General features: G+C 47.1%; 1 protein-coding gene across 4 annotated transcripts in view; it reads right to left on the reverse strand.

Annotated features, from left to right (window-relative positions):
- Window positions 1–3,800: 3,800 nt before the first annotated feature.
- Window positions 3,801–16,927, reverse strand: part of UBQLN1 (ubiquilin 1) — a 33,575-nt gene continuing 20,448 nt past the window's right edge. Inside the window, exons 6-12 of one of the 4 annotated variants that reach the window (XM_029054948.2) lie at window positions 16,341–16,581; window positions 14,089–14,231; window positions 10,466–10,549; window positions 8,830–8,945; window positions 8,239–8,407; window positions 6,719–6,899; window positions 3,801–4,600 (exon numbers count right to left, since the gene is read on the reverse strand). In XM_029054948.2, coding sequence (XP_028910781.1) covers window positions 6,744–6,899; window positions 8,239–8,407; window positions 8,830–8,945; window positions 10,466–10,549; window positions 14,089–14,231; window positions 16,341–16,581 — 909 coding nt within the window. In that variant the 3' untranslated portion in view covers window positions 3,801–4,600; window positions 6,719–6,743. Of the gene's footprint in view, window positions 4,601–4,861; window positions 6,900–8,238; window positions 8,408–8,829; window positions 8,946–10,465; window positions 10,550–14,088; window positions 14,232–16,340; window positions 16,582–16,927 lie in introns of those variants that run through there. The other 3 variants (XM_029054949.2, XM_029054951.2, XM_029054950.2) reach the window with 3 other exon arrangements.

Consider the following 16,927-nt stretch of genomic DNA (forward strand, 5'->3'; position numbering starts at 1 on the left):
TGAAAACTTCTGATTATGTGTGGGCCCAGTACACAACTTCAGTCTTTAGGCTTATTGCTAGTTGCAGCCCATTGCTGTAACTGCCACAGAACAGTTCATAACGATAGTGTTTTCTCGGATATGTTTTTTCCAGAGAAGTCATCAGCACATAGCTTCTGGATGACGCTCTCCAGGGCTTTCTTTCAATAATGCTTGTATCCTGTCAAGTTGGAAAGAATTTCATTAACAATAGGAACCAAATTCTTGCACCCGCTTCCCAATGCTTCAAAAATGGAGGCACCACCCAGTTCTGTTTTCCTGGTGGTTATGGAGAAAGACCCTTTCAACTCTGATTCAACAGCCATGCCAGCAAAGGATAGCCACAAGGCCTTGAAAGTTCGTCTGGGTGGCCAACCTCGGTTAGTAGCTGCCACCGCCGAGGTCTGCTGCTGATGTCCCAACATTTTCGTCAGATCTACAAATGCTGCACGAGGTCCTGATTTTACTTCTCTTTGCTAGCCAAGAGGCAACAGAAATCCCATCCGCTTGCCACGCTGAGATTGTAGTTGGTGGATATCGACACTGGCTAGGCGAGCGAGATGTAAAGTTTTCAACCAAACTTCTTGCTTTCCTTCTTGAAGATGGCAACGCAAGTGGGATCTTCTATTAATCCAGGGGTTAAGGAAAAGCCCGTTCAGAAATCGGAGCAGAACATTCGCTTCCTCATGTGCTGATGTCAGTTGGTGTGCCATCAATGGCGTGCCATCAGCACAAGCATCGAGTGGATTTGCGCTCTTCTCCCTGGCTTTAACTGCTGTGGTGGCTTCTCCAAAATTGGGATCACTTGCTGCGTCCTCAATCTAGCAAGTTGCCTATTCTTGGTCAAGCCTCCTCCTTGATGGTGGAAGGTGACAAGGACAGAGCTGTTTACACTCTTTGGCAATTACTCTTTGGCAATCCTGTAAACAGATCTTCAGAATGCTGTTGGGGAAACCCCGTCCCTAAGTTGGGCATTCCCGACCGGGGCTGTCAGCATGGCTTTCCCGCCCTGAGATGGGTCCTCCCCGACCTAATCTCCTCCTCTCTCCCATCCCCTCCTGGTCCGTCCCCATCCCCTGGTGCTGCAGGGCAGGGAAAGGATGGGCAACAAGGCACAGCCTAAAACTTCATAAAGTTTTATGAGTTAGGCTCGGTCCGCCAGGGATGGAGGAGAGCATGGGAGAGGTGCAGAGACGGGAAAGCCAGCAACCTTAAAAGTGGAGAGGGAAGGGGGCAAGGATGACTTACCTGCCAAAGTGGCGAAAGCCAAATGTAAATTTACTCATTCAATCATATTACTTAAGCGCTTACTATGTGCAGAGCACTAAGTGCTTGAGAAAGTACAATACAACAATAAACAGTGACATTCTCATTTTATCATGAAGGGATTTCTGCCCAGCAATATGTAGCGACTATTTTTTTTTTTTTTTTTTACACCAGAGGGACACTCATCAAATGTGTGGAATGGGTGTGCAGGCCACCCATTTTGGCAAAGAGTCAGGGCGAAGGGGCTTTAAAACCACACAGGCAAAGCCAACTTCACCCATAGCAGGCCCTGAATATAGTCAGTAGCCCTCACTTGCTGTTCTTGGCAAGCTAGCTACTCTAATAACTTGTCTATTTCTGTTCTCCAGTAACTTGCCAAATATTGGTTTGTAGTTACCAACACCCTTCTGCCCACTGAATAAAGACAGACACCATAGATGCTTCTAAGAGCTAAACAAAGACACTTTTGTAGACTACCCTTCTGTGACAGCCAAGACCTGAGCGATGTTCATATTACTGCTTGGCGTGGTGCCGGGTCACGTCTTTTGGCATATGGTCCAAACTTCCACTTGAGACAACCTGTGGGTGAAGTGGCAGACATACCATCCTGATGCCTCATTAGGCTGCAGCAACCGGAGAAAGAACTGTAACCAAAGGGGACTGAAGGAATAGAGCCTATAGCTCTAACTCCCCTCCCTCCTTTCTGGAATTGGGCTTTCTAGGACTGTGAAGGGCCACAATTTCCCAGACTCCTCAGAGTGGAACCCCCTGGGAGGAGGGTAGCAACAACTATTACATTTAACTTAGCCCACAAAGCCCTTAGGTTATAAGAATGGGCATATTATTACAAGGAACCCAACCAATACAATAATCGAGGTGAGTTATTTGTACTGATCTGCAAGCGACTGATCTCGACTACCGCACAGGCCTCCCAGCTGACCTCTCCACCTTGACTCACCAAGCCACACACTTCACTTGTTTTATCCACATCTGCTCACCCCTTAAAGATCCCCCAATGGTTGCCCATTCCTCTCCACATCATGCAGAAACTCCTGTTGGTTTTAAGACTCTGTGGCTCTCGCCACCTATCCTCACTCCTCTCAACTCCACCCCAGCTTGCACTTTGCTCCTCTAATGTCAACTTAATAATAATAATAATAATTTTGGTATTTGTTAAGCACTATGTGCAGAGCACTGTCCTAAGCACTCGGGTAGATACAGGGTAATCAGGTTGTCCCATGTGAGGCTCACAGTCAATCCCCATTTTACAGATGAGGTAACTGAGGCACAGAGAAGTTAAGTGAGGTGCCCACAGTCACACAGCTGACAAGTGGCAGAGACGGGATTGAACCCATGACCTCTGACTCCCAAGCCCGTACTCTTTCCACTGAGCCACGCTGCTTCTCCACCATACCTCACTCTTCTCCTGCTGCTCACTACCTCCTTTCCTCCATTTTACCCTCCCCCAGCTTCAAAGCCCCTCTGACATTCTATCTCCTCCAGACTGCCTTCCCTGACTAATCGCTCATCTCCCACCCCATTTCCCATCACCTGCAACTCATTTCAGCAGCTTCCCCTACTAGACTCTAAGATCCTAGAGGGTAGAGGTAATGTCTAACTTTATTGTTCTCCCCCAAGCTGGCAACAGTGCTCTGCACTCAGTAGCCTCTAAACTCCCTGAGGGCAGGAATCGGGTCTACTTGAGTACCCTCTCAAGCACTTAGTACAGTGCTCTGCAAATACTATTGCTAACCTCCAGGATTTTAAAATGGGGGACCGGTTTTCTATGCCATCTCCAGGATATTCTTCCATCATGTAAAAGTGAAAAAACAGTAAAACAAAACACAGAGACAGAAATGGGGAGGATGGGTGCAATACTTAAGTGGTAGAGTTGGCTGGTGGATTTCTACGATTCAGGGAACCAGGAAACTCTGTGGGCAGGTAGCATGTCTACCGCCTCTGTTAAACTGTACTCTCCCAAGTGCTTAGCACAGTGCTGTGCACGCAGCTGTGCTCAATAAAACGATGGATTGGGGGAAGTTTGTTGGAAAAAGTGGGATTTTATGGTATTTGAGCACTTACTGTATGCAAAGCACTGTATTAAGTGCTTGGGAGTGCCCAATACAGTAGAGATGATAAGATACAATCCCTGCCCACAAGGAGCTTGCAGTCCAATGGCAAAAATGTCTCGGTTAACGCAGTCCAAGTAAAACCTAGATAGGTGCTCTTCACTATGCAACAAGATATGCTCCTTGAAAACATGGATGTGTCACGAAAGGCACCTTTTCCCATAGGCTTACTTACATGTTGGATATTAGAATCCATTCCCAAGCTTCTGGAAAATATGACACTCCTTTGTTAGCTATTATATCTTGGCCATGAAGCCTTCGTAACTGGACTGAGGTTCGTCCGCCTTAAACAACGGAAGACTATTGCTACCGCTGTCGTCATCACCATTACGATGTCACTAAAATAGCATTTCATCCTTATCAAAAGAATTCAAAGGGTACCATAACCATCATAATAATGCAATTTATTAAGTTCTTACTCTGGCCAGACATTGGGAGAGGTACACAATTGAATCAGCTCAGACACAATCCCTGTCCCACGGAGGGCTCACAATAAACAAGCAGTTGCAGTACGATTCTTTGCAGGCAGTCTGTAAAGGCAGAAACCTGTTTATGTGGGCAGCGGTAGTAGGTTTTCAACTCCACCGACTAATGTGTCCAATTTAGGCCCAACACTTTAGGCCTTCATTTTTTCTTCTTAGAGGGCTTTTCATCACCCCACCCCGAGCTCCTCTCGCCATTAGCGTCTTCAACCCGATTGATAAATTCATCCGCCTTCACCAAAAAAACGGCGCAAGACAGTTAAATCCTAAGCATTCACAGCCGGGGCCGGAGAGACCATAGCTTCCTGCTTCAGCATCTTTGCAGTGACGCACTGGTTTGGCTGAGGTGGACGCGGTCCTCGCCGGACAGCGATTCCTCTGAGCGGAGTGAGATTAACCTAGTAGGCCATCTGCACCCTCCATTTCTAGATAAAAGTGGCTTTCCCACCTGAACAACTTCTTTGGCTTATCTGCTCGGGCCGTCTCCGAGGCTTTCGAGACCGGACACAACCCACTGTGGTGGGCAGAGCTTCCTCCGAGACCCATTCGTGGGCAACAGGGAAAGAAGAGGGGGGCAGGGGAGGGATTTACTTACCCATAGCGCTCGGCCGAAACATCAGGGCCAGTCGGGCGTATGCGTGGGCTACTTCACCAAACAATAGAGGTCGTATCCCTGGGGTGGTTGGGTCGTAGGGCGGTTGTAACCTGGGATAAAGCATCAGACAATACAGGTTGTATCCCCAGGGTGGTTGTACCCCGGGATACTCCTGTAGAGTTCTTTCCACCCTTCCCCTCACCCGCCACAATTTATATCTGAGGACATTTAACAGAAATTTTTTTTAAAAGCGCTATCCTTTATTCACAGTGACACTTCAAACTTCAAATTAAAATCACGTTTCTCTTCCAAAGAGCTGGAGGATGAGCTCAGCCGCCCTCTCCCAAAAGAAAGACAAGACAAGACAAGTGTAAAAGCTAGAGATTTATTATGTTATTTTGTGATTAATAAATCGTCAGATTGGCTATGACACTATCCCACAACTAAATGCCACCAGTCACCAGTACATAAGTCAATTGTTGGGTTGGGGGGCGGGGGGGTGTTGGGGTATTTTTCTGCCCACCTGAAGCACAAGGCAGAAAAGACATCGTGTGATTACGATCCTTAACTCACTCCCTTCATGCCTAAGCACTGTGCGTTCCTCCCACCTAATAAGTGACAAGTCTAGACAGCAACAGGTGGGGGGGGTGGAGGGGGTGGAGAAACGGGCAACAAAGGCCTAGCATACTTTTTCTGCAACCAGCAGTAATGCAGTCAGATTTCTACTTCCCCTGATTTCACCGGCCTGCATTCGGCCCCTGCTTCCTTCTCACTTTTTCCAATTTCCCGGAACTGCACGCAAGCAAAACCGTGACCTAAGAGAATACTGAACCAAAAGCCAGCCAATGTTGACTAATGCCTACATCACGTTTAATTGGTATGCACCGCCCTAAGAGTCTGAGAGTTGGGCAAGCAGGATTTCCCTCCCCCGCCCCCTCCCCCAGGGGAAGGGGCTGTGCAAGAACAGAACAGCCAAGGCTACTGATCCTCAGAACGGCACTTCACCTTCCAACCTCTAATGAGCTCTCTCAACTACCCTACATCCACTGCAATCCACAGAGATTCACATATGCCAGCTATACCTAACTCTGGCCCCCTATAGGGAGAGCCTCTCCCCCCCCAGCCGGGTTTCCCTCCTGAGGCTCCAAAAAGCACAAAACTCACCTAATCTTAACAGAGCTACCAAAACACTTCAGAAGACAAGTGGCTCACAACTCATTTTTAATTCATTTATTACCTGTGCACAAGAGAAAGAGCTACCGATATAAACTCAAAGAGATATACAGTCGTATTTTTTACATGGCCGCCGGTTAAAACTAATTAGAATATCACGTGACAGGGTCAGTGAAAGTAACATTTCCAATTACAAATCCAAACGCAGGTTAGACTCTCGATGGGAGAAGCTGAAAAGCCTTGGGTCAAAGCACTTTCTGAGCATCCACGAGTGCTCCTTCATTCTACACAAAGATTCAAGTGATTTACAGTCAATCTGTGAATGCTGCAACAGTGTTACAATTCAAGTTTCTGTACAATTAGATGAATGCTTAGAGATATCCAGATCAGCATTTCTACGAACTATATTTTAAATGAACTTGCCTAAACCAGCACTTTTGCTGAGAGATGGTAACCAAAGATGCTGTAAGATTCTACGCAATTAGGAAGTATTTGTCCTTGGTGTTAACTTGTTCCTTTTGGTTACATGGGCTCTACTCAGTTAAGTCTACTGCAACGCACGTATGCGCCGTTTCAAAGGTGCGTACTTATTGTATACAAATAAAGCACAAATCGTGAGTGGTATAAATCTTACAGCATTTTGCTAGCAAAAATACATGCCGAAGTCACAATAAGCAATATTGTACCACAAATTATAGCTTCAAATAATTGCATTTGCCTTTTAATACTTTGGCATCTACATAAATTACTACCAAAGGCTAATGTTTAAAAAGCAAATCAATCGGACAGGTGTAGGACAAAACCTGTTCACCCAACTGTGAAAGCGGTTATCCGTTTCCATAAATCACAATAAATGCAGAAGAAAAAAGTGTTTGATGCATGCAACACCTTTGAGTGAAAAAGCATTGATTCCCACTGTTCAAAGAAAACTACTGCACTCCACCTTAAAATGCATCAGATTGGATCTAGTTAATAACAAGACATAATTCCAAGAGTCAAAAGGAAATAAAGCGGGTATTTTAAAGATTTAAGAGCCGTTATCAAAAATAAATTACATTTTTTCAAGATAGAGAAGTGTTGCTATGATGGCTGGGAGCCCAGGAGCCTTTCGATGGCAGCATTGATATCTCCTCCTGTTGCTATTAGAGCTTGCAAATTTGCTTCACGGTTCAAAAAGCCCATTGCACTGAGCTGCTCCAGCTGCTGCTGAAATCGGACTTCTGGATTTTGGAGCTGCTGAAAAATAGTTTCCAGTTTGGAGAAAACTTTTTCAGTGGAGTAAAAGCATGGTTTGTTCACATACGGTACCTGTTCAAAGTCTCAATTCAAGCACTTTTAATGGAGTCCTGCTATAATAGAGGGGTACTAATTGGTGGCACCTGAAACAAATCTTCAACACCCATTTCCCATTAAAAAAAAAAAAGGCATTCCTGAGCCCCTCTAACAGGGGAGGACAGGGCATTTAAGAACATGAAACAGGTGCTACAGCCAGCTTTTAAAATCATTTAGGAAGACACACAAAACTGGAGTTAATGGCCAATTCTGCTACACAATTTCACAAACTGGCATGAACTCGAGGTCTTTAAACAAAATCAGGCCGAGGTCTAATTTAAAAGAACCTCTAAAGCTTACTTTGGAGTTACAAATTCATGGAAATCTGCAGCACCTGGTGCTAGGACAAACCAGGCTGCTGGCAAGTACCAGTGGGATCAGCAGAAAAATCTTGCAGCTAGTAAGAAAATCCCTGAGAACCCCTACATTTTGTAGAAAGGTTCTGAGTGTTGTTCCCAATAAGCAGTTGAACTTAAATACCTCTGGAAACTGACTTCCAAATAATATATGGTTTAAGAAAAGGAAGCTGTCGCGCCTGGCACGGGCGAGAAAAAACTAAGATCTGAATGCGTTTGGAGAACACACACAGATATCCCGGTTATCAAAGGATTAATCAGCTTTCTGTTGGCTTTCCAAAGGATGGTTTCTTTAAAAGTGCATGTATTTCTAAGAGTTAACTTTACTGAAAACCAAGTCATTAAATCAGAGGCTATCAGCCCATACACAATCCCAGGAGCACTTCACAGACCTCTAGGGGGCCAGACCATTAGGGCAGACAATGAGACAGATAATGGCAATTCTGCAGCAGGAGCAGGTGATGAGCAATTTGCTTTCTGCTCCACCAGAAGGTCTTGGCTCTGCTGAGTATGGTGGTGGTGGGGGGGGGGGGGGGACGGACAGAGTGGGGGTTTGAGGAGGCAACTGTGTGTGAGGTACAATAGGCACTTTTTTTTTTTTAAGGCAGTGGCAGGGGAGAAGGGCAGGGGTTGCTTCAGGCACCATACTGAGGCCACAAGGATACAGCTGCTTCTGAAAAAGTTAAAAACTCCTCCACTGAAATGCTATGATTTCCTCCTTTTGGCCACGGCCATTGCTTTCTAAGACCAATATCAAATCCAATCTGACTGTCCCCTAAAGGAATAGCTTCACTTTTAATAAGACATTCCCAGAGTAGACAGCTTACATTCTACTCTCCTGTAGTAACTCTGAGATGGCCACATTTCAAGAACAGGACCGACATTACCTGAGGATTTGCTCCAGCCAGTGCCTGCAGCATCTGCTGAATAAACTGTTGATGCCCAGGCTCAGCAGTTCCAGATGCCGAATTTGGAGTCTCGCTAGGAGCGGAGCTCGTCCCATTTGTTCCGGCAGAGCCTCCGGTGCTTCCCAGCCCTCCCAAGCCAGGGCTAAACCTAAATTGATTCAATTCACAAAGCGTTAGAGTGCTAGTGCTAAAGCAGACTCTGGGACAGGCTGCCAGATAGAGTTGGCAGATCAGGGCCAAGTAGAGGTACTAGGAGAGAATCACAGGGAACCACGATTACAGCCCTTCCAAAACCAAAACACAAACCACGCTCCTTCACCGGCAATTTAGCTCTAAAGAGCCACACAGTAGATGGTAGGCTCGTTGTGGGCAGCGAATATGTCTGTTATAGTACTCTCCCAAGCACTTAGTACAGTGCTGTGCACCCAGAAAGGGCTCAATAAATACAAATGATTGAGGAGGAAAAAAATCCAAATTCTCCAAGGGGCGATTCATAAATGAAAGCCTAAAACTCGAGGAAAAAGACAGTGAGCGTGATGAAAGTGGAGCTTCCCACATAACCTTCCTTACCCTGGTATGAGGCCCGGTGCTTCTGTCGCTAAGGTCTGCAAGCCCTGCTGAATCTGTAACAAAGCCTGCATTGCCCTAGGGTTGGACATTGCTGAGAGGGTTTCAGGATTCTGCATCTAAGGAGAGGAGAGAAACTCACAATTATCAAATGAAGATGCATCTGGCAGGCACTTGGCAGAAAAAACTAACTCTTTGGGATTACTACACCAATAACCCTAAAAACCCCAGCCTGACCAAGTGATCAAGTGATTTCCGGTCCTACCAATCATTTAGTGTCACTTCTAGGATCAATATAAAGATGCCTCCTCACAGGTCCTAAAGACAGCGGAACCAGGAACGAGCGAGCAGCAGCGAGCGCCTCTGAGAACCACACTCGAGGTAGCCAAATGGGACTAATAGTCCTTGCCTCGCCCTACTTCACAGGGATGTTGTGAGGCAAAATGAGATCGGGGATGTCAAGGTGCTCTGGAAAAATAGAAGTGCCCTAACAAGTTCGTGGTATCGTGGACTGTGTCACTTCTGGAGTCTGCCTTATAAACACAACATTTCCAATGCAGCTTCTGATTTAGGCAACGGGGATCTGTTTCTAATAGACAGTGTAACAAAACAGTCTTCTCAAGTTGTCCTTTGGTTCTTTTGGCCATATATGTAGTCCAGAGATTACAACGGCCTGATATTGAACCCACCGGAGACGGTTAGAGCCTCACTGTTAGGTGCCCAGATTCCCTGGAACTACATTACAAATCCCAACAGGGCTGTTTTGGCTCTTCCATTCTCCAACAAAGATAATCAAAGTATTGACTTTACACAGTGAGCCCCACGTGGGACAGGGACTGCGTCCAACCCCATTATCTTCGGTCTACCCCAGCCCTTAGTACAGTACCTGGTGCGTAGTAAGCGCATAACAAGTACCATTTAAAAAGAAAAATTCAAGTACCATGACCAACTAGCTCCCACTGGGGATCTCCAAGCCAGTTCATTTTTTTGGCGGCGGGGGGGGGGGGGGGGAAGACGACGACACAAAGGACTTCCCGAAACCATGGGGGTCACGTTTTTGAGACCCCCATGGAAAAGTTAGGATATTAATCATCCCAGCTAAATCTTTTACCCTTATTCGACGAGGATTTTAGTTACGTTATTTGCAAGTGAGCAATATGAACAGCACCACTGGGGAGGTTTAATCAGTTATGGCTCATGAGTGAATCTGAACTTGACACGCATTCGTTAAAGTAAAACACCATTTGTCTAAATTGTGACATGGGAAAGAGCTTTATTACATGAGCCTTGCTAGTCAGGCGGCACTGAAGCGTAATGAGATAATGGAGCGCTTTCGAGGTTAAATAAGTGCAATGTAGGGTTAGGTAGGCAGAAAGAAGAAAAGGAAAGGCTTCGGGTCTCATTCGAGTACCCGCCATGCAAGGTGCTGTCTAGGAGACTTTAAAAATGCCTTCAAGTAACTGTTCCAGCAATCAAAAGGGCTCAGACTTGCATTAAATGGGTAATGCTATGAGGACCTTATTGGAGAGTTTGCTATCTGACAGACAAGAGCAGTGACCGTATTTGCAATGAAACTTTTCTGAACAAATCATTTCTGAGAGACAGTTATTGGAGACGGCCAGCATCTGGTCTTACTCACTTGTTGGAGGAAAGTTGGGAGCTGTTGTCTCATTTGTTCTTGAAGCTGAGGGTTTCCAGCAAATAAGGGATTATTCAGCATCATCTATGGGGCAAGTGTTCAAACAATTTTAACTGGAAAGACTTCAAAAGCAACCCATCTTGTTTTGTGTCCATTCTCTCTCTCTCCTTCGGTCCTTCCTCCCATAGATGCCCCTGGGCTGGGGCTTAGAGTAGAGGAGGGAGGCTAAATTGGAGTCAGGCCAGGACTTCCACAATTGGAGTCAAAGAATTATCGGGACCCCCAGTATTTTTGTCTTCTCTCGCTAACTACCCTACCTCCTCTGAGAGGGGAGCTTTGGGTGGCCATCGCCCCGGCACACACGACGCCTGCAAGCGAAGGCTTATACAGGGTGCTCTCTGGGCAAAGGCCTCACTCACCCCTTCTCACACTTAAAACCTTCATTGCTCGGAGAGCGGGAAGCTCTGGGGCTTCGGCCCTGCTGATCCCCCGCCACGATTCCTCTACTGAACCTAGCAATGTGGCCGGGAGAATCCCAGAGGAATACTGAAGCCAAGGCAAGAATGCTTTGTTGGGCAAATCTGGGCATTAGCGCAAACCCAGGGAATGTACCTTTCCTCTTTAAGGGCAGCGAATGCCCAGATTAGGACCCACAGTGGCCATTTACCCATCGAAACCAAAGACGGTTACGAAATGGCTGCACCAGCTCTAGAAAGCAGTCCAAAGTTCAGAAAGCCGGCTGGAAAGCAAGCAGGTGACAAGAACGGACAGGGCACGCTTCCCGTCAGACTGCCGGGGAAAGGTCTAGGCGGATTTAAGAGAACCACACAAAACTAAATTCTACTTCAAGGCCAAGTTTTGGTGTTTGGGGTTTTTTTTTCCCCTGGATTTTATCTCAACGTCTCAGATGGACAGCCCTGCCCGCGAGGTAAACCTTCGGCACGAACGCAAACGCCGAGCTTGTTTCTGACGGTAACGAGCGCAAACTGATCCAGAAGCTGGCAACAAAGGCCTTCAAGGCAGCTCACTGGGTCCCGGTGCTGCCATCGGCTTCAGGACAGGGTCACAGTTTTGGATGTTCTCTTTTCTAGGCCAAGAGAAGACTAGTGACAAAACATGGGGGGGGGGGGGGAGTCAACGGCAAAAACCCTTCTAAGCGCCCTGGTGGGCCAAGCCCCTTCTTCCGGCGCCCACTTATAGCTAGGTGGCCACTTTCGCCAAGTCGAAGAACTCTAGGTAGACTGTAAATTTGCCGTAGGCCGGGAACATGCCTACCAACTCTGTTGTTATATTCAACCCTCCCAGGTGCTTAATACAGTGGCCTGCACACAGGAAGCACTCAACAGATACTGATGGATCTGAATCACTATGAGAGGCACTTGCTCCCCCCAGCTAGAGAGACAATCTCTGAAAACTTAGAACACTAGATTGAGGTGGCCAACCACGGTCGCTGCAGAAGCTGAAACAACAAAGTCCTGCTACCACTTCTTGGAGAGAGAAACGGAGAGCATTCACCCGGGGAAAATGTTCTTTTCCAATTAGGATCAAAAATTAACAGAGATGAATATGCAGAAGTACAATGGATGTGGCATTCATTCATTCTTTGACTGGCGAGTTTGCTTCATTACAGGATCCAGTCCAGCACTCGACAAACCCCTGTGTCTATTTTGCCCAGTGGAACAAATTAGGGAGACCTGTTTACCTTTAATTGCCCTTTGAATAACATCCAGGATGAAGCTTTCATGGAACAAGTTCAAAAGAAGAGATTTGATCAGATTTCCTCCTTTCGATATTGTTTACTCGTGTTTACAATACCTAAGACCACCCTTGACCAGACTGCAATTAAATATTGGTGAATAGGGTTTATGCCCTTTGAAAGTTTCCAAGACATCAGCAAGAACTTAGAGTACGTCATATTGGGACTTCCGACGTCTGCTCACCAAAGGGTAGCCAAAAGTCATCAAATGACCGAGTTGAAGAGACTTGCTCTCAGCCGGCTTTTTCTGGCCCTCTTTGTGTTTCAGAATAATGGGTGAGCCTAGCTATAGATGGGTTGCAAACGCTGAGTTGTAATTATGCATTCTGGAGTCAAATTAAAAGACCGTGCTGTTGTACTAAGCATCTTAACACTGCTGAATACAGGTATACAAAGTTAAAAGCCAGCCCGACGTTGGAAGCCCTCTGCCCTGTATTTGCACATCCACATTGTTCCTTTCCCCCATTCAAACCACCTCCAGAGCTTACTCCAAAATCCACTGCCCTAAAGTGATCCTAATTAGCATCCACGGGGCAGGGCTTCAAATACAGGCCATATTTGGCAATTTTGACCAAACAAAACACAGGTTTTTGATAATAGAAACGTCCCTGTGGCATGTAAAGCTGATCAGAATGAGAGAATCTCTACAAAAGAGTATTTGGGTCCTGCAGTAACTAGGCAGAGAAGCAGCGTGGCTCAGTGGAAAGAGCACTGGTTTTGGAGTCAGAGGTCATGGGTTCGAATCCCGGATCGGCCACTTGTCAGCTGTGTGACTTTGGGCAAGTCACTTAACTTCTTGGTGCCTCAGTTATCTCATCTGTAAAATGGGGATTATGGCTGTGAGCCCCATGTGGGACAACTTGATTACCCTGTGTCTACCCCAGCGCTTAGAACAGTGCTCGGCACATAGTAAGCGCTTAACAATTACCAACATTATTATTATTAGGCAGAGGGGAATTTCAGGGAGACCAGAAGTTACCCAAGGAAAGCCCCCAGAATTATGAGCAAACCCACTCTTCTTCCTGGAGTGATGACCCATTTGATTCAGGAGAGAGGTGTACCATGAAAAAAAAAAAAGAATGACAATGGGAAAGGAAAGGGTCTGCCTCAATAAAAATCCGGGGAAGCCTTTCCCGTCGCTCAGAAGAGTCAACGACTGTACTCGCTCGCCCTGCGAAGAGTCTGAAAACTGCAGCAGCTAGATGACGATGACCGATTTTCACAGGAACAGCTCTCTGCTCTTTTCTGGCCGGCCGTGAACTGGCTCTTTGGAGAAGCTGAAAGCAGTCTAGGAATAGGGTGGGCAAAGACTCAGTCTGGACCAGACTGAACGGCCCAGACCCTCCCCCTCAATTCCCCTTTGCTGTACAAAGGCAGCCAGCTACCTTTCCACCGGTTTCAAACTACCTCTTCTGAGCACGACCGAACCCTCTCTCTAGCCGAGGGACCCGGAGGAGGGTGGCGTTTCAGAACAGATGCGATAACTGCCTCGTCGAATGACTTTCAAGAAACCGCGTTTCACTCAAGTGGCTAAAGTGCAGAGAATTTCAGTTCCGATCAGGCCCTCACACCCAGCACACTCCCAACTCACACTCTTGAGTAGCTCCCTAATGATCCCATTTAGCCGGTGAGCAGCCAGGACATCGCTGCTTTAGTTATTCCAGAATTATCCCAGGTGGTTATCAGACAAGTTGCCCGAGAGCTGGAGTTGTGTTTAACAGTTTAGGAGGCGCTTTGGCGTTCAGCCAGCACGCACGCACGCACACTCCGCATCCCCTCCCTCCCCGACCACCAGGCTGTGAGGCTCACAAACTACAAGCCCCAGTTTCCCAGAGTCACCCAGATCTTTTGACATTTTCAACCTTACCTGGGCAGCAAGATCGGGATTCTGGCTTAGTGACTGCATCATGCTCCTCATGTAGGGTGCAGACAACATGTTCTGCATAAGTTGTGGGTTTTCCGTTATCTGCTGCAGCAAGCTCTGCATTCCTGGTGTGTTGAACATACCGGCTTAAAACAAACACAGGCCACTTTGTGAGGGGAGAAGGCACCGCTTTCTAATAGAACATGCAAATCCTATCACCACCGCTCACTAAACAGCTTGGCTTTGAAACCACCTTGCCCACGATCTCAAAGGCAGGAGCGCGGGTGGCATTTCATTGGCTGGACTAACCCTCTGTGGAATGTTCAAAGGGGATCTTTAGAGCCGAGGTAAGTAGATTCCCAAGAAGGATGTGGCAACCGTTCCCGTCATTAAAAGAAGCCGTCATTACAGTCTACGGACCATTCCTTCCAACAGCCCGACTACAAGCAACAGCCACACCGGCGTACGCTTTCGCTGCCAAGTTAGTCAGTGAAGCCACACCCAGAGAAAGATCACCAGGCAGGTACAGGCAGCAAAGCACATTAAGACTCATAAGGAAGCTGCACCTCCTTTGGCTTCACGGTGGACCAGACAGCTTCCCGGCTACTACACCGGTATGGTGATCATTCCGGCCACTCTCAGCTGCCCTAAACCCTCACCGCCCCTGAGGCGAAAACCTCCGTCTACAACAGCGGGATCAAGCAGAAACGTCAGCACTCAAGCCAGCGTGTATACAGAATCACAATGGTCCAATCGAAACCAAGAGCCGGTTCAAAGGCGAGGCTCTTTTCCACCCTAGATCGTACTAATCCCAGGAAACTCCTTTCCCAGGGTAGGCTGACCTGCTTCCGGCAAAAGGAAGCCATTCTGAGCCCATTACTCCATTCTTAGAGAGACAACGTGACCAGTCCTTAGGCCCTTCTGAGTCATCCCAACTTAGTCTAGGAGGACCCGCCGCTTCCCTGATTGCTGGTCCTTCAGAGTACAGTCAGAACAACTCTATGTCGCCCTACCAAAGGCCACATTAGCCTAACCCCTGAAGACAATACATTGGCTCATGCTATGCTTTTCCCCCCGAGGCCTAGTCCAGGATGTGAGATTCTCCCACGGTTATGAGATCCCTTCAGGATGCCCTCACCTCCCAGATACCACCTGCAGAGCAGGAAAGAATTAAAGACATGCAACAAAATACTGGAGGGGAAGAGGGGGAGAGGTCAACCTGATTTAGTCAGTTGTGCAAAGTTCTTGGAAGGAAAAAAGAATGGAGAGGAGAGGGTCTGTTAAATCATACAGACAACTGGGACACTGACGTTCTGGGCTCCATTCGCTGCTTATGAAACATTCAACCAAGTCACCTGACCAAAGTTTTTCCCCAGTTGCACTCAGTTTCTCTCACACCCCTGTGCATTGTGTATACTCATCCTAGAGACAGAGGGTTAGATATCAGAATACAAAGTGTTCTCAATTCTCGATAGAAAATTCTGATTTTGAACTTTGGCAAGATTACACTGTCTTTCAAGGTGATTGGTAAGTTCGAACATTCTCTGGCCCTTTTAATAAAGCATCACGTCAAACTAAGGGCTTATTTTGGCTGTTTTTTCCTTCTCTTTTGGAGGATGCTTTCAGGGATAACTAGCATTTCTGGAAATTGAGGCAAGGCTTCAGACAAGCTAGGAATCGAAAACTGAATGGTGAGATTGCAAAATGTGTGGGGGGTTTTTCCCCCTCTGCAGTAATCACAGCACTGAGAAGGTAGCACGCAGCACTAAGAGTGCTTGATCCGTGGTCATCTCAACTTGGATCAAATCCTACAAATTCTCAACATCCTCTGGCCCCACCACCTGTGGAATACTCATCTAAGGCATACGGCTCCACCCGTAAATGTACTCCTTGGCAACTCTCCTCATTCTAATACCCACTCAGCCCCTCCCCACCAATGTCTCGCTCAACCTTTTCCCTATTGGAATATACAACCAAAGCCACTTTCCCATCCCACTGAAACATGGATACTACCAAGACAAGCCAATCTTTTATGAACCCAACAGTCCCGGACCACTTTCATCAAGAGTGTTGGGGCTACAGCACCTTTGCTTTAGACAGACCAGTTACTTAAACACTGAATAAAACTGCCTCGCCTAGCAACTGAGTGGCATTTGAATATTTGGTGAGGTTGGGTATGGAGGGGAAAAAAAGATACAAACATCCAGACTCACAGATGACCAAGGAAAGAATACACACACAGCCGCTAAACATACCTCCTACTCCAGGTCCCAAATTCGGCACTGTAGAACTCTGACCTGTGGTGCTGCTAGAACTGTTACCAACGCTGCTTCCACTGCCAGCGCTGCTCCCAGTGTTGCTATTGGTCGAATTCTGTGGACCAAACTGGGGAGCCCACGGATTGGGTAAAGGATCTCGATTCTCGGTACGGGAAGGCTGACTGCCTTCACCTGAGGGTGTGTTGCTCACTAGGGAAGCAAATGGATTGCCACCGAACTGTAAAGAAAGGAGGGAAAAGACCAAACTGAACTGCATGATGCCACCTAACTTTCCCGCCTCGGTCAGTAAACACCACCATCTTTCCTGTCCCAGAAACCCGCAAGCTCAGTGTCATCTGACTCTTCGCTGTCCTTCAACTCTCACATTCGATCTGCTGCCAAATCCTGTTGGTTCTTCCTATGCAAACATCTGCCGGATCCACCCTTTCCTCACCACCCGGCTACTGCCCCGGTGGAAGCTCTGGTCATATCGCAGCTAAACTATTCTATCAGCCACCTTGTTGGTCTCCCAGCTTCTCCCCACCCCCAATCTACCCTACACGCTGCTGGACCGATCATCTTCT

This window comes from Ornithorhynchus anatinus, chromosome X5 (assembly GCF_004115215.2).
Source record: "Ornithorhynchus anatinus isolate Pmale09 chromosome X5, mOrnAna1.pri.v4, whole genome shotgun sequence".
NCBI classification, from domain to species: Eukaryota; Metazoa; Chordata; class Mammalia; order Monotremata; family Ornithorhynchidae; genus Ornithorhynchus; species Ornithorhynchus anatinus.